Below are 26,483 nucleotides of genomic sequence, written 5' to 3'. Positions count from 1 at the left end.
ACAGGCTGCCCGTGCCAGGGCTCACAGCCTCCCGTTGGCAGCCGCTTCGCTCGCCTTCGACTTGTGGTGCTCGTACTTCACAGAGACTATCAGGAAAAGCAGCAGGGTGGCTCCTTGGATAGCAGCCAGCAGAAAGAAGTAATAGTTCAGTTGGCAGCCATTAATATTCCCTAGGAAGAATTGGGGAGGCAAAAAGCATTAACTAAGATGATACAAACGAAAACGTGAATCTGGTCAAGTTTAAGTGGTGAACTTTTCTGCAGAACCAAACCAAACCACAGCTCATTTTTAATTATCCACACCAAAGGCTGGCACTGCTGAGGAAGATGTGCACAGCATAAGGAATGCTTTCTTTTTTTCTCCAATGCCTTAGATCAAATCAAAAGAAACTACAAAAACCAAAAAATGAATTCTGTAAAGGAAGAAGTTGGCAACTCCACAGATATAAAAAAAGCCATTACTGCAATTGTTTCCCAGCCTTTTTTGGAAAACAAAGTTTAGAGTTCATGAAAACATAGGTGACTTCTCTGTGGTTCAGTTCACCTTTGATGCTCCCTGAAAGCTGTCATAAATTACTGCTTTGGACATTGAACAATGTTAAATGAAGAAAGCTCATTGCTAAAACATTATTCCTCTGTTAGGAAGCATGCCCAGCTCCTGCTGGATTTCCAAGAACAATATATTGTGGCTCATTTCCAGCACAGCACAGCCAACTGGACCATTACAATTATCAGATGTGTTGCAGACTCAAATAGTGACGTGTACATGGACCCTAACCAGCTGTTCCTGCAGCAAGCCTATAAACGTTCAGATTAAATTACTTTAATTACTGAAACTTAAGATTCAATTAAATGAACTTATCATAAAATGCAATAAAATTAAACTGAGCCTTTCCTTGACATTTAAAATACAATATAGATGTGAATCTCCATTTCAAGAGCAGATGTGTTTAAAGAGTAGTAATTATCCTTTATGAGACGGGATATTAAACCCATGAAATCTTAGTTTTGGTGGGAGAAACAAATCTATTCAATGGCAGCAACCACCCCTGAAGTGCTGCAGAGAGGGAACTTCCTCAGGATTTTCCGGAGGCAGGCAGTCATCCCCAATGATGTCGTGAGTTGGCAGAAATAGAAATTTAGGGCATGTGCTTACAGTCATTATACAGCACCTCATGAAGAAGCCCCCCGTCATTCCTTGATCGACTCCTTGCAATTCCTACCCTGGAAAACCCAGGTGAAGTTCAGAAGTGGCTCTGGTAACTTTCAGTGATGCTGCACCACTGAAAATGGATCACAAAGTTCCTCAGGGTTACAGCAGGGGCTGCTGTGGGTGCTGCAGCTGCAGTCAGCCCAGACACACCTGCCAGGTGTGTCCCTGCTGGGAAAGGCACCAACACCTGGTGCTGACAGTGCCCACAGGCCACTGAAAGGCAGCCCCTTCCAGTGCTGGCCACCTCTGGGTAGATTTAGCACAGCCCCAGTATTTCCCAGATCCCAGAGAGAAGATCTGGCAGTGTCTTCTCGCCAGCTGCTTCAGGGAACATGGGCAGGGGGCTGAGGAAGCACCAGCATTATTTGTGTGGAATTCTTATTCCCTGCTGAGCTCTCAGCAGCTGAACGACCTCTCTATTGCAGAAAAGGTTCCTTTTCCCATTTTGAAACTGACGGGGAAAAGATGTCTCGATGGAGTGAAATATTCCTTTGGGGAGGACACTTCCATAAGGTTCAGGCTGCTTGCTTTCCTCTGCAGTTTTTAAAGAACAGCTTATAAGCCACAGATGCCAACTTGTGGCACATGGAGGAATCAGACACCATTGCTTTTTGGTAGATGCAAATCCAGTTGAAATGCAAATTCTCTTGGACCAAAATGAAAGTTTAGGCTGCAATTTTAAGCCATGTACACACAGCAGGCCTAGCAGACATTTTAAGAACTGTTCACACTCCTGGTTGAACTAATTAGCCCACTGAGGATGGGAGGGTTTTCTGAAATTCCCAAGGTGCCACCTACTGGTGCCAGTAATTATTTTTAACCTCCACTGGCAACTCAAAGCAGGTGATCTGTTGAACTTTAGGAGTATAAATAGCTAGCAGACACAAGTGCAGAATTAACTCATGGTAATTTCAATGAAGTCACTTGAAATGAGGAAGCTGAATAATCACTTGCAGAGAAATGGGTACATTTTACTTCCCATAACCACAGAAAGCAATTTCAATACTTTATACCAAATATATTCTTCTGCTGCACGTAATTTAAATATTTTTTACTGAAATGAAAATATTTGTAATTTCTAGAGATGAAATGCAGTAACAGCTGAGCAAGTAACTGAGGCTCTACAGAGGTGTTCCTCATGCTTTCATGAGGGCAGTGAATTATTTTGCACACTCACATTATTTCATACTTAGATGCAAAATGAAACTATAACAGAGCAGTAGAAAAATTAACATTTTGAAAATAATAACTGTGTTAAAACTCAACAGTGCCATGTCCTTGATGTTTAACTGAAACTTCTACTTTCCAGACCATGAGCACACTGAAAAATACACTTACCAAAATCTGTGTGATTACTCATCCAGCCAATTTCTTTAACAGACACCAGTGCCAACAATCCAGAGCCAACAAACGAGCCAATCCCCGAAAAGAAGAAGAACAGCCCCATAATAGCACTCTGCATGGATTTGGGAGCAGCTGAATATGCAAATTCTAGACCTGTATTACAAGATGAAAAAATGCCATCAGAGCATGTAAGAAATAACAGTAGATTGTTCGAGAAGCCACAGGTGTGCAGTGAATCCCTAGCAGTTCCAGGTCCTTTTAATTGCTTTATGAATCCTCTTAAAGGTCATCAATGTATAACCCAATGTTGAGACACAGACTTTGATCTTATTTATATTCCATGTGTAAAATCAAGAAATCTTCTGAACCAACATATTCATTTTTCTGTCTAAAATTATCCTCAAAGAAATGCATTGAACTAGCTCAAACCTGGCAACTCCACGTTCCCCATCTCCTGTTCCTGGCATGCAGGACAAGGCAAAAAGTCACTCTTGCATTAGCCATGAACATTAATTTTTTACAGCCTCAGTGTCTGTCTCTGAATGTGCAGACAGAGAAATTAACTGGAACTGGAAAGGCAGTAATTATTGTAATTTAATTTACTTTTCATCTAGAATCCTCTGAGTTATTTTTAAGATTTGTAGATATTGGGCTCGAATTTTCAGTTGTCTTTACTCAAATTTCAACCAATAAACCCAAGAAAAACGTACCAGTGACCATCCATCTGCAAATCTGTGCTACTGAAATTGTGTACCAAGAACACACCCTGGGTTAGGCTCTGCCACACAAAGATTAATGCCCATGATTAACTCTCCTTTTTAGAATAATACTCCTGTCAAAAATCAAATGGGATTATTCACAAGAGACAATCAAATACATTCCTTGCAGAGCTTTTTCTGACAGGTGAAATGCTTGTTTCAAAACAGTCTGCTCATACTGGGAATTAATGCTACCTCATCTAACATTTTTCTTTGCAAGGAGAGCATTACAGACCTGAAACTGCATAACTCTTATGTCTGGCATAATAAAGGCATGCCTTATTTACAGCACCACTGCTGTCTGACTACTCCAGGCAGGCTTTAACAGAAATCCAGTGGCATTTCTTTTCAAGAAAAGGATGAACACTCCAAGGCAGACAGGCCAGCCTGCGAGGGAAGAGCTTTGGTTTTGGAAAGAAGCAGAGCTGGGTGCTCTCAGTGCTCCAACAGCAGCCTCCTGGCACCTGAGCTGTGGCTGGTGGCCACCACCCTGCTGCTCCTTCCCTCTGCAAACGGGGCAGAGCGGGCCAGCAGCGGGCTGGGATGGGCTGGGATGGGATGGGCTGGGTGGAATGGGATGGGATGGGTGGGATGGGATGGGCGGGATGGGATGGGATGGGATGGGATGGGACGGGATGGGATGGGTGGGATGGGATGGGATGGGATGGGATGGGTGGGATGGGATGGGCGGGATGGGATGGGATGGGATGGGATGGGTGGGATGGGATGGGATGGGATGGGTGGGATGGGATGGGATGGGTGGGATGGGATGGGATGGGATGGGATGGGATGGGATGGGATGGGATGGGTGGGATGGGATGGGATGGGATGGGATGGGATGGGATGGGATGGGTGGGATGGGATGGGTTGGGATGGGATGGGATGGGATGGGTGGGATGGGATGGGTTGGGATGGGATGGGTGGGATGGGAGGGAATGGGCTGGGATGGGATGGGATGGGATGGGTGGGATGGGATGGGCGGGATGGGATGGGATGGGATGGGATGGGCGGGATGGGCTGGGCGGGATGGGATGGGATGGGTGGGATGGGAGGGGCGGGATGGGATGGGATGGGATGGGATGGGATGGGATGGGATGGGATGGGATGGGTGGGATGGGATGGGATGGGTGGGATGGGATGGGATGGGATGGGATGGGATGGGATGGGTGGGATGGGATGGGTTGGGATGGGATGGGATGGGATGGGTGGGATGGGATGGGTTGGGATGGGATGGGTGGGATGGGAGGGAATGGGCTGGGATGGGATGGGATGGGATGGGATGGGTGGGATGGGCTGGGCTGGGCTTGGCGGGATGGGTGGGATGGGCTGGGATGCCAGCACAACTGAAACTCAGCTGTGGGGCTTCCCTAAACTCAAACCACAACCAGAGACACAGCTGGGCAGGGGGCAGAATGGTGTTTATTTCCAGAATTAACAGTGCTTTTGTTTTCTAGGCTCTGCCACCAACAGAACAATTCTGATTTTCCGAGGAGTATTTACCTGTCCAACTGCACTTTAAGAAAAAACAAGCAGACTACTCTGAGCACACAGCAGCTTGTTTGTGACTTCTGGTTAAGTTCTCAGAGCTGCCACAGGTCTCCTGAGCCTCAGCTACACCCTGGTCACCAGGCTTTGAATGTTTTGTACAAGTTAAGCTCAGGTGTAACACGTGAAAGGATCTGGACTGTTTCTTTTCTTGTTCATTTTACAGATACAGTGGATCTGACTGTTCCAGCTGGAAAAAGACCTTAAGACTCAGAACAAAGACCAAAATGAGTGTAACCCTGCACTTTTTGCAACAAAATAAGGTACATTTCTAAATTAGAATGACTTTTGCAGCAACACTAATATTTAATCTGGCATAAAGAATATAAAATCTTTTCTTTGCCTTCGGAGCTCCTTTGGCTGCTGGCAGCCATTGATAATGATTTCATGCTTCTGCAAACAAGCACTTCTGAAATTAAAGCCCCTCACTGGTGTTGTCATGTGAGATTACAATTCCCAGTCAGACAAGGGTGCTTTAGGAGGATTGACAGAATAATACAAAAGATTAATGCAATGTGTGTCATCTTTTTAAAGGTACCTCAAGTGGAACTAATGTGGCTTAATAAGAATATGCTTAGTTTTACAGTAAACAGAAAAACAGAGGTATGTTTCAGCTCTTGGGCTATTTAGTCCCTTTTTGCTCACAACAAACATTTCCACAGCATTATGGTTTTGTAACTAGTAACACTCTGCTTATTTTAAGCCTGAATTTCATAGCACAGTAGATGCCTTTATCAAGTTTAATATTGCATTGGTAAAGTAAACTCTGAGTCTTGAGAGGCCTTCTTAATAATATTATGTTCAGATAACAATCAGAAGGCAGGAAAGAGCCTTTGTAAAAAAAAAAAATCCAATGAAAGTGCACTACACAAAGCAATTAAGCTCTGCATAGAATTTTTGGTACACTTTTTTTTCAAACACTGACCAAGAGTTTTTGAAGTTCTAATGCTGTTGGTACAGACCCAGCAGCGCAGAACAGCAGAATATTCACGTAAGAATTGTGCAAGCCTTAAAGACTTCTCACACAGAACTCCACTAAGGTCCTCTCAGCTTGGAGTTCAGCAAACAGAAAGTGCTTCAAGACCTTTCCACAGCCTGCAGACAGGTTTGCTATTTTTTTCCTTGCAAATACCTATTAATAGTACCTGATAGAGAAACAAGATTGTGTAACAGGGAAGAAATTGGTTTAATTTTCCATGAACACTTGTGTTTCTGATAAGTCATCTGTTTATCTGAGTTAGGATTTAAGTGGCACCGTCACTAAACTGACTACAAGTAATTCATTTTATTCTTTGGATAAAAGTGCTAAACACAGCCTTAGTTTTAGTAACTAACTAAATCAGGCAAGATTTTATCTTCAGATTTTTGTATGTCAGCATTGATGACAGGTACCATACACACATAATGAAATGGACAGCAAAGGAGTAGATAAGAAAAAATAACAAGCCCCACTGTTATTCTCCTTGCCAAGCACTGCAAGCACCTTATTTTATTTCCTAACTAGTGCGATGACAGCAGCACATGAGTAACCAGAAACCTGCTGGAGCAGAAGTTCACTGTTCCACTAAGAGGGGAACAAATGGGCCATGTGACAGCTGGGGCCACCGCCAGCAAGATCTCCCAGAAGCAGAGATCTCACTTCAGCCCACTGTGATTGCCCAGGAATGAAAGTGACCTCCCCAGGGGAAGTGAAACAGGAGTTGTGCCACAAGCAATCGAAGGAGAAGGGCTGTGGGTATGGCCAGTCTGAGTGGATGAGCCCCAGGGTTCAGCATTTGCAAACAGAATTTCAGCACCCTAACAGGTGACTGTAGTCAAGCAGAAATGCAGTGAGCTGTAAAATGAGTTTTCCACGAGGAAACACTGGAGGAGTTTTGATGGATTGCAGCAGGTAGCTCCACAATCCTACTGAAGCAGTGCCAAAGAGGCAGCTGGACACTCAGAGGTGTTTCTGGTGTGTAGGAGGTGTTCAGCTGGACACTCAGAGGTGTTTCTGGTGTGTCAGAGGTGTTCAGCTGGACACTCAGAGGTGTTTCTGGTGTGTAGGAGGTGTTCAGCTGGACACTCAGAGGTGTTTCTGGTGTGTAGGAGGTGTTCAGCTGGACACTCAGAGGTGTTTCTGGTGTGTCAGAGGTGTTCAGCTGGACACTCAGAGGTGTTTCTGGTGTGTCAGAGGTGTTCAGCTGGACACTCAGAGGTGTTTCTGGTGTGTAGGAGGTGTTCAGCTGGACACTCAGAGGTGTTTCTGGTGTGTCAGAGGTGTTCAGCTGGACACTCAGAGGTGTTTCTGGTGTGTCAGAGGTGTTCAGCTGGACACTCAGAGGTGTTTCTGGTGTGTAGGAGGTGTTCAGCTGGACACTCAGAGGTGTTTCTGGTGTGTCAGAGGTGTTCAGCTGGACACTCAGAGGTGTTTCTGGTGTGTCAGAGGTGTTCAGCTGGACACTCAGAGGTGTTTCTGGTGTGTAGGAGGTGTTCAGCTGGACACTCAGAGGTGTTTCTGGTGTGTAGGAGGTGTTCAGCTGGACACTCAGAGGTGTTTCTGGTGTGTAGGAGGTGTTCAGCTGGACACTCAGAGGTGTTTCTGGTGTGTAGGAGGTGTTCAGCTGGACACTCAGAGGTGTTTCTGGTGTGTAGGAGGTGTTCAGCTGGACACTCAGAGGTGTTTCTGGTGTGTCAGAGGTGTTCAGCTGGACACTCAGAGGTGTTTCTGGTGTGTAGGAGGTGTTCAGCTGGACACTCAGAGGTGTTTCTGGTGTGTCAGAGGTGTTCAGCTGGACACTCAGAGGTGTTTCTGGTGTCTCAGAGGTGTTCAGCTGGACACTCAAAGGTGTTTCTGGTGTGTAGGAGGTGTTCAGCTGGACACTCAGAGGTGTTTCTGGTGTGTAGGAGGTGTTCAGCTGGACACTCAGAGGTGTTTCTGGTGTGTAGGAGGTGTTCAGCTGGACACTCAGGGGTGTTTCTGGTGTCTCAGAGGTGTTCAGCTGGACACTCAGAGGTGTTTCTGGTGTGTAGGAGGTGTTCAGCTGGACACTCAGAGGTGTTTCTGGTGTGTAGGAGGTGTTCAGCTGGACACTCAGGTGTTTCTGGTGTGTAGGAGGTATTCAGCTGGACACTCAGAGGTGTTTCTGGTGTGTCAGAGGTGTTCAGCTGGACACTCAGAGGTGTTTCTGGTGTGTAGGAGGTGTTCAGCTGGACACTCAGAGGTGTTTCTGGTGTGTCAGAGGTGTTCAGCTGGACACTCAGAGGTGTTTCTGGTGTGTAGGAGGTGTTCAGCTGGACACTCAGAGGTGTTTCTGGTGTGTAGGAGGTGTTCAGCTGGACACTCAGAGGTGTTTCTGGTGTGTCGGAGGTGTTCAGCTGGACACTCAGAGGTGTTTCTGGTGTGTCAGAGGTGTTCAGCTGGACACTCAGGGGTGTTTCTGGTGTGTCAGAGGTGTTCAGCTGGACACTCAGAGGTGTTTCTGGTGTGTCAGAGGTGTTCAGCTGGACACTCAGAGGTGTTTCTGGTGTGTAGGAGGTGTTCAGCTGGACACTCAGAGGTGTTTCTGGTGTGTAGGAGGTGTTCAGCTGGACACTCAGAGGTGTTTCTGGTGTGTCAGAGGTGTTCAGCTGGACACTCAGAGGTGTTTCTGGTGTGTCAGAGGTGTTCAGCTGGACACTCAGAGGTGTTTCTGGTGTGTAGGAGGTGTTCAGCTGGACACTCAGAGGTGTTTCTGGTGTGTAGGAGGTGTTCAGCTGGACACTCAGAGGTGTTTCTGGTGTCTCAGAGGTGTTCAGGTGGACACTCAGAGGTGTTTCTGGTGTGTAGGAGGTGTTCAGCTGGACACTCAGAGGTGTTTCTGGTGTGTAGGAGGTGTTCAGCTGGACACTCAGAGGTGTTTCTGGTGTGTAGGAGGTGTTCAGCTGGACACTCAGAGGTGTTTCTGGTGTGTAGGAGGTGTTCAGCTGGACACTCAGGGGTGTTTCTGGTGTGTAGGAGGTGTTCAGCTGGACACTCAGAGGTGTTTCTGGTGTGTAGGAGGTGTTCAGCTGGACACTCAGAGGTGTTTCTGGTGTGTAGGAGGTGTTCAGCTGGACACTCAGAGGTGTTTCTGGTGTGTCAGAGGTGTTCAGCTGGACACTCAGAGGTGTTTCTGGTGTGTAGGAGGTGTTCAGCTGGACACTCAGAGATGTTTCTGGTGTCTCAGAGGTGTTCAGCTGGACACTCAGAGGTGTTTCTGGTGTGTCAGAGGTGTTCAGCTGGACACTCAGAGGTGTTTCTGGTGTGTCAGAGGTGTTCAGCTGGACACTCAGAGGTGTTTCTGGTGTGTCGGAGGTGTTCAGCTGGACACTCAGAGGTGTTTCTGGTGTGTCAGAGGTGTTCAGCTGGACACTCAGAGGTGTTTCTGGTGTGTCAGAGGTGTTCAGCTGGACACTCAGAGGTGTTTCTGGTGTGTAGGAGGTGTTCAGCTGGACACTCAGAGGTGTTTCTGGTGTGTAGGAGGTGTTCAGCTGGACACTCAGAGGTGTTTCTGGTGTGTAGGTGTTCAGCTGGACACTCAGAGGTGTTTCTGGTGTGTAGGAGGTGTTCAGCTGGACACTCAGAGGTGTTTCTGATGTGTAGGAGGTGTTCAGCTGGACACTCAGAGGAGTTTCTGGTGTGTAGGTGTTCAGCTGGACACTCAGAGGTGTTTCTGGTGTGTCAGAGGTGTTCAGCTGGACACTCAGAGGTGTTTCTGGTGTGTAGGAGGTGTTCAGCTGGACACTCAGAGGTGTTTCTGGTGTGTAGGAGGTGTTCAGCTGGACACTCAGAGGTGTTTCTGGTGTGTCAGAGGTGTTCAGCTGGACACTCAGAGGTGTTTCTGGTGTGTAGGAGGTGTTCAGCTGGACACTCAGAGGTGTTTCTGGTGTGTAGGAGGTGTTCAGCTGGACACTCAGGGGTGTTTCTGGTGTCTCAGAGGTGTTCAGCTGGACACTCAGAGGTGTTTCTGGTGTGTAGGAGGTGTTCAGCTGGACACTCAGAGGTGTTTCTGGTGTGTAGGAGGTGTTCAGCTGGACACTCAGAGGTGTTTCTGGTGTGTAGGAGGTGTTCAGCTGGACACTCAGAGGTGTTTCTGGTGTGTAGGAGGTGTTCAGCTGGACACTCAGAGGTGTTTCTGGTGTGTCAGAGGTGTTCAGCTGGACACTCAGAGGTGTTTCTGGTGTGTAGGAGGTGTTCAGCTGGACACTCAGAGGTGTTTCTGGTGTGTCAGAGGTGTTCAGCTGGACACTCAGAGGTGTTTCTGGTGTGTCAGAGGTGTTCAGCTGGACACTCAGAGGTGTTTCTGGTGTGTCAGAGGTGTTCAGCTGGACACTCAGAGGTGTTTCTGGTGTGTAGGAGGTGTTCAGCTGGACACTCAGAGGTGTTTCTGGTGTGTAGGAGGTGTTCAGCTGGACACTCAGAGGTGTTTCTGGTGTCTCAGAGGTGTTCAGGTGGACACTCAGAGGTGTTTCTGGTGTGTAGGAGGTGTTCAGCTGGACACTCAGAGGTGTTTCTGGTGTGTAGGAGGTGTTCAGCTGGACACTCAGAGGTGTTTCTGGTGTGTAGGAGGTGTTCAGCTGGACACTCAGAGGTGTTTCTGGTGTGTAGGAGGTGTTCAGCTGGACACTCAGGGGTGTTTCTGGTGTGTAGGAGGTGTTCAGCTGGACACTCAGAGGTGTTTCTGGTGTGTAGGAGGTGTTCAGCTGGACACTCAGAGGTGTTTCTGGTGTGTCAGAGGTGTTCAGCTGGACACTCAGAGGTGTTTCTGGTGTGTAGGAGGTGTTCAGCTGGACACTCAGAGGTGTTTCTGGTGTGTCGGAGGTGTTCAGCTGGACACTCAGAGGTGTTTCTGGTGTGTCAGAGGTGTTCAGCTGGACACTCAGAGGTGTTTCTGGTGTGTCAGAGGTGTTCAGCTGGACACTCAGAGGTGTTTCTGGTGTGTAGGAGGTGTTCAGCTGGACACTCAGAGGTGTTTCTGGTGTGTAGGAGGTGTTCAGCTGGACACTCAGAGGTGTTTCTGGTGTGTCAGAGGTGTTCAGCTGGACACTCAGAGGTGTTTCTGGTGTGTAGGAGGTGTTCAGCTGGACACTCAGAGGTGTTTCTGGTGTGTAGGAGGTGTTCAGCTGGACACTCAGGGGTGTTTCTGGTGTCTCAGAGGTGTTCAGCTGGACACTCAGAGGTGTTTCTGGTGTGTAGGAGGTGTTCAGCTGGACACTCAGAGGTGTTTCTGGTGTGTAGGAGGTGTTCAGCTGGACACTCAGAGGTGTTTCTGGTGTGTAGGAGGTGTTCAGCTGGACACTCAGAGGTGTTTCTGGTGTGTCAGAGGTGTTCAGCTGGACACTCAGAGGTGTTTCTGCCACTGTAACCAAGCCCTGCTCACACAGCACGTGTGCACAGCTGTGCTGAGAGATTCCCAGGTGCATTCCACCCGTGCCACCCCAGGAAAGCAGAGCTGGCAAAGCCACAGGCACCACAGAGGACTGTCTGAGCTTTCCTCCTGCTAGGAGCCCTGCACACACAGGAAACACACCAGCAAATGGGGTTTTATACTCCTGTTCACCCTCTCCTCCCACTCCACTTTCAGCTTAGAAGTCGGTGTGAGCACACAGCTGTCCACTGCATCACACAGGCCGTGTTAGGGAACTTAAGATCTCCTGCATTTGTTCAAGACACACAAAATGGGAGCAGAGTTTCAGTTTGCTTAGAGTCATGGTGAACTACTGGAACAGCTACTGAAAAACTGATCTAGAAATCGAGTAGATAAAATGATACAAAAATAGCTGCTTCATTATTAATATACACAAAAACTTTTCTTATTTCAAAGTAACATGAATTTAAATGTGGTTTGTTTCTTCCCTTTGCCCTCAGAAAGGTGTTTCCACTTACTAATTGACTTTATAAACTGAACTCACAGTTTAGAAGACCAAAAAAAAAAATCACAGAGTACAAATTGTATTTCCAACACAGAGGAATATTCAAGGACACAAAACTGCATTAAAATACAATGTTGAAAGGGTAGATTGTTTTCCATTAGAGCTTGCAAATATCCAGCACTAATTAGATGCCACACAAATATTTTAGGTGTCACTCTGCTTGAAATTCAGTTTTGAAAGCACAGTTTTAAATAGCCAGGCTTCCAATGTGCAAGACAATGGTGAGCTCTGCCACTTAAATTGAGCAATGTTGTATGCAAATGTATTTGGGAACATCAGAGCTTACTTGTAATGATTTCAGAAGTATTTCTTTTCTAAGATTCCATCCTTTATGATAGATACAAAAGCAGATTTAAGCACACACAGACTCTTACCTGCTATACTTGCAAATATTTCACTGAATCCAATCAGCACATATTGAGGAATCTGCCACCAGATTGGCAAATCTGCAGCATGGTATGTAACATTCCCAATTGTCTGGTTAATTGTTTTAACCTTTACAATTTTCAGTCTGTTGCTTTCCAGAATTCCTATGTGAAAGGGGAGGGAAAAAAAAAATTGACCCAAGATGCAAACATTGTTTTTCTATATTAAGAATTAAATTAGGATTCAGCCTTGCATTACAATTAGAAATGATACAATAGGAATACGTATTTATTTCCTGACATAAAACATTGCAGACTACTTCTGCTGATGTTATTTCAAGACATACAGTTGTTCTGCCATAGAATTAGTGATTATATTCTCATTCAGCAGCAATAATTATACAAACACTTAGCCCATTTCTGGATGGATCAGCTCAGAGCTCTCATGGACACTGTGCTGGGGTTTTTTTAAAGACAATCTCATTTTCACAAACTACTACTTTGCACTGTTGAATCATTTCAACTGCCACCATAGTATTCATAAATTAGAAACCCTTTTGCTTATGGAAATGGCTACAGCAGTCCTGTAGAGCTATGAAAACCCTCTATGAATATGATTATGACATTTATATGACACTTTTCATCCGAAGAGATCCGAGAGCTCATTAGAGCTTGATTTACAAGCAATACATTGCATAGAAAGTACTTCATATGGAATGAAAAAGAGACAGGATAGTGTAAAATATAAGCATTTTTAGCTTGCTCAGCACAACAGCTTAGAGTAGAAAGTGAATATCAAATAATGCTGTAGGGTTTTGTTGAAGTTGCCCAGATTAAACGATGGCTCACAGTTACATAAAATACACAGAGTAGCTACCAGTTAATAAAACTCCCTGCTTCACCCAAAAGAGACCTCTATAAAGGAACTCTCATCCCTTATCCTCGGAAATAAGGTGAATTTATTCATCGCAATTCAGAGGAGCAGGTCTGAGCCACTGCCACTGCTTCCTACAGCGTGGTTCCACTGCCAGCCTCCCATCAGTGCTGTCAGCTCGGGGCTCTTTCTGTCCTGAGCCTGTCCTGACCTCATCCTGGGACACAAAATGAGTCCCCAAAACAACGTGCAGGCCTTAGACAGGCTGCTTTCGTGGGTATCACAGCATGTCCAGGGATTCCATCTGCTTCCTCACTGCCAGCTTCCCTTCCCTGGAGCCTCCCCAAGGGTGCCACGGGCACAGTTCCTGTGCTGCTGAACCCCTCTGAGCCACACTGGCAGCACAATTCCTGATGTGCAACATGATTCCTGCTCTGTGACATAAAACCCTGAGGGGTCCAGCCAGATCAGCACCTCTGAGCTTAGTGACAGTGCCAAATTTCTTACTAACATCTGGATTTGAGGGAAAGACTGGTCTGAATTTATTACTTCCTCATGTCAGGCCAGCCACCACATTTTCTCTGAATTCCTCACTTCTTTTTAGGTGACCCATCTTATTTTTATATATCTTTCTTAATGTATCTTTCTCTTCAGCTACCTCAGTGCCCTCTGAACTATGAAGAGCTGCTGTAATTAAAATGAAACTGGACTTCTTGATGTTTTAATTTTAATATAGCTGCCAAACACTTAGAGTGGAACTTAATTAAAGTGTAAAGAAAGCAGTACAGTCATCTAAGAGCTCAGACATCATTTCATTTATTTGCACTCAACACCTCAAAACATCAAGTGATCTTAATGTGTTCATACTCTTACAAAATAAGCATTGAGCCACCTAGGAGCACAACTACAATATACCAAACTTTGCCATAAATTCATCTTCAAAATACTTCAGAATCTGGAATGTGTCAATTCTTCCTTTAAGACCTTGATAGACAACTTTCATATTTAATTTTACACTCTTAGGAGTTAAAATAATCTGAACTTCTTGCTATAATGGTTTAAACTCTATAAATGAAGTAGATTTTCCAGTTGAATAACCTTGAACATTGCTGCTCAGAATTCACCTTAAGATGCATGAAGCACAGCAGATGTTCATTAAATCTCATCAGTTGTATTTCAACAGAGTTTATAAAATATTTTAAATAATCTAACCAATGTAATAGGCAGCTTCAGTAGTGTCCACAACTAATGGCTGTTAGATAAGCAAGTCAAAATGGAAATACGGCACAAACAAATCATTAAGATATTGCCATGATTGCAAATTCTTGACATTTTCATATCGTTAAGATTTTATTCAGGGTCCCTCTCGAAGGCAGCAATGGTTGGAAGCAGCAGTGTATTTTAAGAATGTTAAAATATGGCAGCTATAAATATCACTTAACGAGAAAATAAAAATTTAATGAAACATGTAAACCAACACCTTGCTAGAAATAAACAGTTTCCTAAACCTCAAATTTGTCACAACTGAAGCCCTTAAACTCCTGTTATGATTAGGAGATGTGAAGTTACTCCAAAAGGTGAAACTTTCCAAACAGATTGCAAATAATCACCCAAAGAATTCACCTTTTCACTTTCTACTGGGGAAGACGTGGGGAGGATCAAACCAACAAAATCATTTGTTACGTTTGTAGGTGAATTGAAAAAAGCATCTGAAACTTAAGGAATTCTGCTGCATGAACCCATTCCCCAACTCAGCTATCACAGCTTGATGTGCTCTTCCCCACTCTGAATAAAGACAGATATTGCTGGTTTTGAATTCCCTCATATGTGAGCCCACAGGTTCTATTTAAAGAGCTGACATTTAAGTGTTTTACATCATCCTCTTCTGCAGCAGCAGTGTCCTAAGAAACATGGAATAAGAGAAACACTTCTATTTTAACTTTAAATGACTTTGCTTGAAGAACTTTCCTTGCCCACAAAGTGACCTTGGCCTAATAATTACCTCTCTCATTGAAAGGAATCTTAATAACCATACAAAGTGTCCCTCTCCCTAAAATATGGGGGATCCCAAGTGCTGCAATGAATTTATTTAATGCTGTAATGCTTTATCAGGATGTTCATTACAGTGATGCTGGTGAGGGCTATAGATTCTGTGAAGCATTGCTCAGAGATGTTCAGTTCCACATCAGCAGCACTTAACAACTTGAAATCATCTCAAAAGCAGTTGATTTATGGGGCCAGCACAGTTGCCATCTTTTCCCTTTCATGCTACAGCTGAGCTATTTTACACTACACTAATTTCCAAACATTAGGGAACAGGAAGATAGGGGAGAGAAAACACAAAGTGGGAGGAAACTCTTGTTCAGCCATAACCTAACTTTATTATTTCAGAGCAGAGAAAAGGATTTTGGGTAACATTTCAGCTTTTTTATACTTATGAGTCAGAATGTATGAAGAAACATTTTTAAAGGGTATATGCAAAGTCTACTTCAGGCAGGGAAAATGGTCCAATTTTATTGCAAGTGTTCAAAACAATTTAGTAAATTTTTGGATACAATCCCCTTTATTGAGGAAAATGCATCCATGAAGGCACATTCCAACTATCCCACTAAAAAAGATCTGAATAATGCTGAATTAAATATTCACACAGTTCTTTAAAAAATGCTGTTGCAGTGAGCTGAACAATTCACCAAGTCAGGAGATGTCCAAGTCGTTTTCTTACCTGCAGCAAAGGCAGAGCACATGACAAAGAACATTCCAACTGCAATCCTCTTCAGCGAGGATGGCAGCAAGCCATTCCTCTTCAAAATGGGGTCCACCAGTTTGTCTTTCAAGGGTATTAGGATCAGGATAAGCACTGCATCAAACATGGTCAGCCAGGCTGCTGGAAACTGAAAGGGGAGATGACTCCAGTTGGCAATTTCACACTTAGGAGGTAATTTTTGCTATTATTTTACAAATAAGGTCTTGATTGAACACTTTGATCCAAAATAACAACAATGCACTGACAGACACTGTGAAAAGTCAAATAAGAGTGTTTAAAAGCTGAAGAACATATTCAGCTATTCAGGTTTTCATTGAATCTGGCTGCTCATACATCTGTAAGCTCAGTTTCTCATCTGACAGAATTGAACTTCTTACCTAATTCAGTCATGGAAAGTTATTTAATAGCCAAGCTCTGTATTTCTCCTTTAAGCTTAGAACTATCAGAAATATGCCACAGAACAGCAGAAACAGAGTCTTACTAATGTAAATGCAAAGTTCAATTAAAATCAAGTTACACTTGTCAAATGAATAGAGAGGATGGTGTAACACACGTAAATCCTCTAAATCCTGTGTTTTACTTCTCTGTACCATTTCTGCAATCACATGATGCCAGCCTTTCTTGAAAAGTATTGATTGAACAGCTTCTTTCAATATGCTGAAGGTAAAGTGATTATTGATTAGGCAGTCTAAAGGAACAAATGTGTCTCAAATTCCAAATGCTAATGTATCACTTAAGGATGGGTATTCATTCCTACTGGGCTTGCAGAAATGCTTCTGTCCTGGCATGGAAACTCAGGGCATGGAGATTGATCAGCTTTCTTCAAAGGTCAGACTTTGGCCACTGAAGGATAAAGAAACTCTTGATGAAAGCAGTGAGTAACCCAAATGCATCCAGAGCAGGTTGGTGTGAACTCCAGACACTTGCTGGTGTGACAAAATCTGGGATGTGCATCATGCTCCTAAATCCCCAAAGGCTGAGGCCACTGATCCCCAAAGGCACTACCTGAACTTCCTGGAATTTCTGTACAATACTGACCCAAATTGCATTTCCACTAAAGAAAGGCCCCTTGCACTTGTTTGCTCTGCTCACCGTATGGATGGAGTTGGTGTCATTTGATATCTCGGGAATTTTCAGATGGAGACTCTGCAATACATATGTTGTCTGCATCTAGCATTAGGAAAGAGGAGTTGAGATTACTTGGACAAGGAGTGCTGAGAGCAAGATATTGTTCATTTTGTAACAATTAACAAAGATTATACCAGAGCTGGAATGCTAACACAGCAAACTGAAAACAATTACGGTCAGGACGTCACGAGATTTTATAACCCTGTAGCTATTTTTACTAAAAACACAAATAATCATTTGTGTGTCTTTGAAAATAATTTCTGTATTGTTTCTTTTGCCCAAAATGTATCTGATATCCCGAATCATTTCCATAAGGCAGAACCTGAAAATTAAAATGAGGTCTAGACCACTTAGCCTGACCTATATGAAACAGCTGCAAGATGAAACACAGCACAGTATTTAAGATATGTGAATTTGTACAACTGTGAGTCTTAACTACAACTGTAATGATTTTTTTCTCCTATTACTAGGTCAAAATATTATTTGGGAGCATTCCTTAGTAGTCATTTTTCATCTCTCAACTTCAAGGTAAGTTTCCTGTTTGTGAGAGAACACCCTAAAAATGTTAAATTAGAAATTATATAAAATATAAACTGTAACCATTTGGAACTACTCACTTGAAAATACACTGTCCAGTAAGGTATTAAAGCCAGAAAGACAGGGATAATCTTGACAAGAGCTTTTACATCCTCTACCTTATCTTCTCTGAAGGGGCCCCCCCGAGACAGCTTGGCCATCTCGAAGAGGCTCTGCTTGCGAGGCGGGTGCAGCACTCCCTGGCCTTCACTTTGGAAAAGGATTTGAGATGTTTAGTTAAACATAACTGGCAATCTTGTCTTCCTTATAAAAAGCTAATGCATTTCCAAAATGAGTAATTCATGTAAGTTACAGCAACACGGCTAGGCCAGAATGGATCCCCAGCAGGTGGAAACATAAGAGGAAACCTTCTGCTGTGAAGTTTCCTTATTTCCCATCCTCCCCACACAGTCCAGCCCTAAATAACTGGCAGAACTTAGAGCAACCTGCATTTTATGATATTGCTGGTTAAGCCACTGAACTGTTTGGCAATCTGAACACATGAAACCCCACTGCAGAGCAGGCACCTGACATCTCTTACCACTGATTCAACTCAACCACCAGTATTCCATGGGCAGCTCTTGAGAGTGGAAAAATTTTGGCTCCCCATCAAGCTACTTACAGCATTAAATGCAGATGACAGTGCTTTTCAAATCAGAAGGCATCCACAAACATATCTGCCAGAGAAGAAAGTTAACTAATGCTGAGAGCAGCAGGCAGGTTACATTACACCCTCAGGAACTCTGAGCTGGCAGGACACAGAGCTCAGCTGACACCATGATCTGGCTGCAGGGAGACCCAGTGATCTCACTGTGCCCCTTCCATCCCTCAGCTCCCAGAAAGCACCTCCAGGACTCCAGTTTTCCAGCTCTCAGAGCAAACCTGCTCATTCTCCTGCAGGCTCTGGTGGGAGTTCCTACAGCCAGTCTGAGCTAAGGAGTCCCAGTCCTAGGCTGACTCTGGGTGGAGGCCACACAGAAGAGCTCATCACAAACCTGTTTGCTGAGTGTTCCCCATGGGTCTTCTTGGAGCAACAGGAGTATGTGAGAATTTTGAACATGTCTGTGAAGGCACTGCCATCAGGAGGTTTGGTGATGAAGAAGCTCTGCCCACATAAGAAAACCATGAAGGAAATCCCAATGCAGACTGTTGGGATGCTGTATCCGATCACAAAGCTCACGTTCTGCTGGATGTATGCAATGCCTCCCAGAGAGAGGATAGCTCCCAAATTAATGCTCCAATAAAACCAATTAAAAAATCTTCTTGTGGCTTCTGGACCCCGGTCTTTGACCTGGAGAAGATTAAAAGCAAGCCCTTCAGTTTCTGAAGGAAATAAGGCTAAACAGAATTAGAATCTTTGAATTAGAATTCAAACAAGTTCAATACACTGAAGAGCTCAGGTTTCATTTAGAGTCACACTGAAACGATTGAAGTGTTTTGGGCTTCACATGGTATTTGATGAAATGACACCTCAGTGAGAGCTGCACCATTATGTGAGTAACCTTCCAGAAGCACAGCACAGGGATAAAAAAGCCACACTACTGAGAGGCACAGCTTGCCCAGAGAGGCCATTATTATTTCTACTGCACTGACTCTCACTGGGTCATTTCTCTAGAAAAAGCTCCCTCAGATTAACGTCCCATAGTCCACAGGATTTTAAGTAACAAAAAGTTAAGCTACCTAAAACTTCATGTATTGCCACAACTGCTTCTTCTAACTTTATTTACGTAACAGTTAACACTATTCCATTTTCTAAGCCTCAAATGAATACTTGGTACTTAAACGACAAATTTAATTTTTAACACAGTCTTAATGCCTCTCATCAGAACACAAATTGAGCACTTGTCCTTCTGACCTTTAAAAAAAATAATTAAATTTGGATTGCTTGAAGATCAGAAGGCCCCAGTAAATATTTATCCCCGTAAGTCAGTGCTGTTCACAGTGTTCTTTTTTCTGCTTGAAGCTCTCAGTGTCTCTCCAGTGAAAGTAAAGACATCCCGGTTTATAGAACCATCCTGTACAGTTTTCACCATCCCTCTTTATTATTGCCTAGCCTAAGTTACCCCACATTTTGTAATTCAGTCCCAGGAATCCAGCATCACTCATAAGAGGTGATGTAAGGGAAATGGTGCAAGTTAAACTTCAAAATACATTAAAAAGATCGAGTAGTCTGTAGAAGAATCCATAATACTGTATTTGTCAGTGGTTGATGACTGAAAGGCCATTAACAGTGACTAGCAAGTCAGTGCCACGCACCAGCCTGGCTGAGTCAGTTATTTTTCATTTGCAACTGCAAATTTCCCCTCCTCATTTGCCAGATCTTCAAAAGACCCATACTTAGTTTGCAATATGAAGAGCAAGCTGTGTCTTAAAATGAGTTTTTAACACTGTCAGTTCTGATTAACAGCTTCAGGTTTCCCAGTGGTGCACAAACCCATCTGCACCATTTAGCCAAGCCCCACAAAGGAAATACTGAAGTATCTATTCCTGTGCACAGTTAATAGCATTGCCAGGCATTCGGGTGCATCTGTTAGAATGTCCAATTCAATCCTGGAGACCAAACCCAAGAAATTCTCCCTCTCCAGCTCCAACTTGGTACTCAGTTCCTAACTTTCATCAACTGCAGCAGTGGATCAATCTAAGAATTCCTTCTAAAGCCCAATGAGCAGCAGGATATTAGCAAATAATTACATGGAACACAGTGCTCCAACTTGTGTAAGTGTTAGCAATCTCTTTGATGAAGTTTCCGTTTCTTCATCACAAAGTCTCAGTTCTCTTATTTCTGCAAGGCAGATGACTTCTCATCCTCCCTCTTGCACATGACCTTGCTGACATCTCTATAAAGGAAAGCTGGGAGAAGAAAGCAAACTTTGAAGCAGGTAAGAACAGGGAAGCACACCATGAGGCTTCTGACAAGCATTATCCCAGCCTCCAACCATCAGCTCCTGAGAAACTTCCTGAACCAAGCATGGCTTCTCTCTGCTTAATCAATGCAGCAGCTCTCCTCTCCATGAGCTCGTGTAACCTGCCTCTGAACCCAGGTCAGCTTTCAGAATCCACAACATCCTGTGGCAAAGAGCTCCACAGTAATGACACAGTGGGAAGGACTAGATCCACTCACCTGCCTTGAACCCGCCCCGTCCGAGCCTTGTTCCTTTCACCTTGCTCCAGAAACAGCACAGACAGCCCAGCTCCATCCCATTCCCGCTCCAGGGACAGCCCAGCTCCATCCCATTCCTGCTCCAGGGACAGCCCAGCTCCATCCCATTCCTGCTCCAGGGACAGCCCAGCTCCATCCCATTCCCGCTCCAGGGACAGCCCAGCTCCATCCCATTCCCGCTCCAGGGACAGCCCAGCTCCATCCCATTCCCGCTCCAGGGACAGCCCAGCTCCATCCCATTCCCGCACCAGGGACAGCCCAGCTCCATCCCATTCCTGCTCCAGGGACAGCCCAGCTCCATCCCATTCCTGCTCCAGGGACAGCCCAGCTCCATCCCATTCCTGCTCCAGGGACAGCCCAGCTCCATCCCATTCCTGCTCCAGGGACAGCCCAGCTCCATCCCATTCCTGCTCCAGGGACAGCCCAGCTCCATCCCATTCCTGCTCCAGGGACAACCCAGCTCCATCCCATTCCTGCTCCAGGGACAGCCCAGCTCCATCCCATTCCTGCTCCAGGGACAACCCAGCTCCATCCCATTCCTGCTCCAGGGACAACCCAGCTCCATCCAATTCCTGCTCCAGGGACAGCCTAGCTCCATCCCATTCCTGCTCCAGGGACAGCCCAGCTCCATCCCATTCCTGCTCCATTGCTGCCTCTCTCCCCTGACCACTGCTGGCACAAACCACTGTTACATCTTCCTTTTTGTTGCCTTTTCAGGGATAGGAAATTTAGACTGATTTGTAATTTCTCACCTGGAAACTACTGACCACGTCCATGGCCCTTCCTGGAAACCTCCTTCACCATCTCCAGTGCCCTTTTTGTAACAGAGTGACCAAAAGGAAGGCAGTGCTCAAAGGACATACACACCACGGGCTTACAGTGCAAAGAATCCATTTCCTCCTTCTTTATCAAAGCATATATTTGCACTAAAAATCACATCACAGCCACGTCTGAAATGCCACTATGGCATTTAACTGGCAAACATTAATAACTGAATAAAGGTCCCACTGAACTACCTGGTGGGATATCTTCTCAAAGACAAAGAATTATGAAGATGTCTTGTCAAAATCCCACATGAAAGGAACATGATCATTCAAAAGTTCCTGAGAGTAGCAGTTTTCATTTGTTCCTGCAGTCAACTGACAGTCACAAGTGACAAATGTAACAAACACCCCCAAACTCATCCCAGTCAACTCTGAAAGCAGCCACACAACAGAGCAGGGATGGAACAAAGAAGCCTGTCCTCGTCCTTAGCCTACAGAAGAAGGTACAATGACAAGAGTTCTGTGCAAATTTACAGAATCCTGACCCCTCTAATCCATCACTGCAGACAACCACTTACTCTTAGAGATCATCTCAGAGAGTTCAGTAGCTGAGCTCCACAGTATTACTCAGCTGCTACATAATTTCAAAGTTTTATATTGAATTTCGGCAAGTCCACATATAACGTTTGTTCCTCTCCCATCTATCATTACTGGCCTTGTGAATGCCACAACTTGTTTCAAACTTGTTCTCTGCAGATCCTTCGAGGTCCATAGGCTCATAAGAAGTTTGACAGCAGCAACAACAAAACAAGTTGCAGTCACGGACCTTCAAATCTTTTAATGTGACTCCCCATCCTTATCCAGAGGCTGGAAAATCTATGCTTTACGAATAAATAAAAGATGAAAATCACTCTAAAGCCATCTTTACAGCAGCAATTGCCAATAGCAACTGTAAACCAGGAATTTTAGCAGAGCTAGAAGATCTCTGGCAGTTATGGCCTGATAGATTTATTGGCTGTGAAGGCAGTTCAGAGGGCAGCCACAGCGTGGGTGAAACCTGGCCCCTCTAATCGCTGTGACCCTGAAAGAGATCCAGCTATAATTAGAACGATTATGGCTGATACCAGATTAGGAGTCTGCTGCTATTCTGGCTTCAGTGCTGGAGCTGAACCAGCTTTCACCAGCATGACCAGCAGTCCTATTGTTTCCCAACTGCAGAAAGTCACACGCTGCTCCATGGAACAGGAAGTGACAGCAAACACTCGCACTTGAAAGGGGAACTGGAAAGTGCCAGGTTATGGGATCACATGATTAGAAACACCATTCCGAGAACCATCCCCTCAGATTTAGAGCAGCACCAGGCTGCAGCTTCTAGAAAAACATTTATGAACACAGCTGAGAAATGCTGGTCTGTCCCAGCTTTGCAGGAACTTTTTGCTAAGCTGACTGGTGGAAGTGACTCGATCCTAACTCTGCTCTAACAGCACTTCTAAAAGCAGGCACTCAACAGAGAGTTAGAAACCACAGCTTCCAACTTCAGAGAAAAGTAAGTATTGCAATTCAGTTTCCAATTCTCCACAAAGTGATTCTGCTAAATAAAGAAACCTCTCGCTGTACAAGAGCTCTCCACCCAAATTCTATACACACATTACAGCTGAAAAATTCACATGGTAATTTTTAAATGTAATTAACATTCTGAAAGGTGATTGTGCCAAGTAAAGTACATAATATACAATTCATCCCTTCCTTTGGGGAAAGGGGACAAATCTTATCAGCACGTATCCAGCCAAAACAGAATGTCTGCAATGTGCTCTGGCCTCCCAAGAATGTGGCTCTGGGTTAGACTTTATTCTCAGATGCACAGATAGGTAGATCGAGACACACACAGATATAGATATACAGCTATATGGATATATACTCATCTCCCCAGCAGTTTTCTACATTCCTATGCAGGGAAAAGGCACCCAAGAGGGCCCCAAACTGCACTCCAAGGTAAGTGGCATGCTGTAATATATTTAACAAGAGATAAGCCAGAAAAAGAGAGAAGGGGAAAAATTCAGACCTCGGCAGAGCTCCACTGATTATTATGGCCCAGAAAGGAGTATTTCTTTTGCTTCACCCTACATAAATCACTGTGAATTATCTGCAAACCCAGCCAAAACCTGCTTTCCTTGAAATCCTGGGGGAAAAGCCTTTACAAAATCCAGCTACAAGAGCTACACTTCCATTGGCAATGGCTCTTCTTTTGCTCTGTTCCTGCCATTATTTATCTCCCATATTTAACTTTCATAAAGCGTTCTGGGGATAAGCAGTCAGTTTTGAAAAACACCTTACAAGATAAAGCCATATTAAAGCTATTTCACTTGATGGGCTCAGGCTGGCTTAAGCAGAGCTAATGCACCGGGGACACACAATCCTGGGCTATAATAATGTTTTACATTTATATACTGCCTCTCACCCAGAATTTAGAATACACGAAATGCCAAAGAATGACAAATGCAAACCGCACAACAGAGAACAGAGGTATGTCTGGCAATGATTCTGTGGTGGATTCTCCCTCTTTCAAAGAATTCATGGCATTTCTGATACCTGCTCTAACCAGAACTCAGTGAGCCAGCAGACAGACACGCAACTGGACTTTCAGTTTAGTTAGAAAAGGTGCTCAGCAGTACCTGAGCATACTGAAATTCTCCATTTGTAAAGCAGAAATTACATGTCAACATCCACAGCCAGCGCACCGCCTTAGCACAGGACTGTAAAAAAAGCAGATGTAACAGAGCGTTGCAGTTGCTACTGAGCTGCAAGTTGCCTCTCAAGTGTTTTCTGTGCAGCCACTGGGCTCTGCAGTGATGACCCAAGGAATGACAGCACTGTGGCGGGCCGTGAGGTCACTTGACAGGATGTGTCCTTCTGGAACAGCCCAGGTGATGTTTACCAGGGTCAGAGCAGCTTCCCCCATCATGTGATGCAGCACGAGCCTGCACAGAAATGCCACTCAAGGGCAATGCAGTGCACAAACACCTACAGCACAGAAACTGTTGGGTCTGCAGCCTTCTTTAGTCACAGGATGGTAAAGGCCTCTGACACTGCCTTAGAAGGCCCACGTCATCCCTGTCACAGCTAAAATGTGTATCTTGTACTTCATCTGATGAGCTCTGAGGTCAAATTAAATGGGTACAAACTCACCAGCGAGCACAATTAACTGTCCACTTAATGGCCATTAAGTATTGAACCCAAGTCCTCAAGACGGTGATGGCTTAGCCAACTCCGGTACCACACCTGAGGCAGGGTAACCAGCAAAGCAAGGCTCATACGGGATCTGAGACCCCACGGGCACCGAAGTGATACCGAACAGGGCCCAGCTTAACAACCTGCACTGCACAGGGAACAGAGCTGGATGATGCGATTCCCTCCAAGGCTGAGCACCTACAGCGAGCTCAGTCACTCGGGCACTGCCCACCCAGCAAGGCAAGCCCCTCTGCCACCCCGGGGCACCCCGAGCGCTGCAGCGGCTGCCAGACAATACTTGACCTGGTCTGCCCCGAACGGGGTGATGTTGGCCTTGACCGAGCCGACGCCCAGCCCCACGAGGACCAGTCCCACGAAGGTGGCGGTGGCACAGTAGCGGGTGGCTCCCACCTGGGAGCAGGGCGCCAGGGTGGCGTTGGCCGCCGGCGAGGAGCAGTTCTCCACGGGGAACAGCGGGATGTCCCCGCAGAGGCCCTGGCGGGTGTGCGGCGCGGCGATGACGGGGAAGGCCAGCATGCCCAGCAGGTACAGCGCCATGCTGAGCAGGATGGTGCCGAACTTGCCCAGCAGGGCGTCAGCCAGCCAGCCCCCGAACGGCGACACCAGGTAGGTGATGCCCATGAAGAGCAGCAGCGCCTGGCTGGCCTGCGCGCCCTCCCAGCCATAGGGCGGCCCGTTGAGGAACAGCACCAGGTTGGAGGTGATGCCGTAGAAGGCCACTCGCTCCAGCAGCTCGGCCAGCAGCACGGCGGCGCAGGCCAGCCGCCGGCCCTGGAAGGCGCTGCTCGCCGCCCGCCCGCGCTCGCCGCTGCTCAGCAGAGGGCTGCGCTCGCTCGGCTCGGCCTCGTCCATGGCCCCGCGTCGCCCCGGCCCCGCCGCGCTCCCGGCCCGCCCGGAGGGACGCGCCCGCCGCCGCCGCCGGCCCCGCCCCCCGCGCGGCGGCGCGGCGCCATTGGCCGGGGCTGCTGTCACTCCGCCGGGGCCCGGCCCCGCCCCCGGCAGCGGCGCGGCGCCATTGGTCGAGGGCGCTGTCACTCCGCCCGTCGCGCCGTCCTAAGGCCGAGTGGGGCGCGGCGGGGCGGAAGTGGCCGGCCGTGAGGGAGCCCCGGCGGGCGGAGGTCCGGCACGGAGTCCGTCAGAGCGGCCCGCCCGCCTGCCCGCCCCTCAGCGTGTCCGTCAGAGCGGCCGGCCAGCCCGCCCGCCCCTCAGCGTGTCCGTCAGAGCGGGCGGGGAGGTCCGGCACGGAGTCCGTCAGAGCGGCCGGCCCGCCTGCCTGCCCGCCCCTCAGCGTGTCCGTCAGAGCGGCCGGCCAGCCTGCCCGCCCCTCAGCGTGTCCGTCAGAGCGGGCGGGGAGGTCCGGCACGGAGTCCGTCAGAGCGGCCGGCCCGCCCGCCCGCCCCTCAGCGTGTCCGTCAGAGCGGGCGGAGGTCCGGCACGGAGTCCGTCGGAGCTGGGCAGCCCGCGGCGTGCGGCGCCTCTCCCCGCTTCGACTCGGCTGCCGCTCGGGGGGCTGCCGCCGGGAAATGAGCTCTCACAGAACCCCCGAACCGGCTGGGTCCCAGAGGAAGGGAGCTCTGGAGCCCTGCCCAGGCAGGGTCACCTGGCGCAGGTGGCACAGGAACGCGCCCAGGTGGGTTTGGAATGCCCGCAGGGAGCCAGGATCCACCGCCTCCCTGGGCAGCTGCTCCGGTGCTCCGCCGTCCTTAATGAAAAGAAGTTCTTCATGGAGAGGTGGAACTTGGGCTTCAGTTTATGTGCCTCGCTCCTCATCCTGTGGCTGGGCACCACTGAAAAAAGCCTGGCACCAATTT

General features: G+C 46.5%; 1 protein-coding gene across 1 annotated transcript; it reads right to left on the bottom strand.

Moving 5' to 3' along the window:
- Positions 1 to 25,583, bottom strand: SLC15A4 (solute carrier family 15 member 4). Its single transcript, XM_068208337.1, has 8 exons — positions 24,955 to 25,583; positions 18,495 to 18,790; positions 17,541 to 17,709; positions 16,888 to 16,965; positions 15,754 to 15,922; positions 12,167 to 12,322; positions 2,551 to 2,709; positions 1 to 170 (listed from the first exon to the last, which is right to left on the bottom strand). The coding sequence occupies exons 1-8, from the start codon at positions 25,522 to 25,524 to the stop codon at positions 22 to 24; spliced, it is 1,746 nt and encodes a 581-aa protein (XP_068064438.1). The 5' UTR covers positions 25,525 to 25,583; the 3' UTR covers positions 1 to 21.
- Between the last annotated feature and the right edge of the window lie 900 nt (positions 25,584 to 26,483).

The sequence above is a fragment of the Anomalospiza imberbis genome, chromosome 18 (genome assembly GCF_031753505.1).
Source record: "Anomalospiza imberbis isolate Cuckoo-Finch-1a 21T00152 chromosome 18, ASM3175350v1, whole genome shotgun sequence".
In the NCBI taxonomy this organism is placed as follows: Eukaryota; Metazoa; Chordata; class Aves; order Passeriformes; family Viduidae; genus Anomalospiza; species Anomalospiza imberbis.
This window is presented reverse-complemented; position numbering and strand designations above follow the sequence as displayed.

What these genes read in the sequence shown, in the direction of transcription:
- SLC15A4 (XM_068208337.1), bottom strand. Translation starts at nt 25,524, where the DNA reads ATGGACGAGGCCGAGCCGAGCGAGCGCAGCCCTCTGCTGAGCAGCGGC. An exon ending in GGGGAACACTCAGCAAACAG is followed by an intron (nt 17,710 to 18,494) that starts GTTTGTGATGAG and finishes CCTTTTCCAAAG; the next exon opens with TGAAGGCCAGGGAGTGCTGC. An exon ending in ACACCAACTCCATCCATACG is followed by an intron (nt 15,923 to 16,887) that starts GTGAGCAGAGCA and finishes CTCCCCTTTCAG; the next exon opens with TTTCCAGCAGCCTGGCTGAC.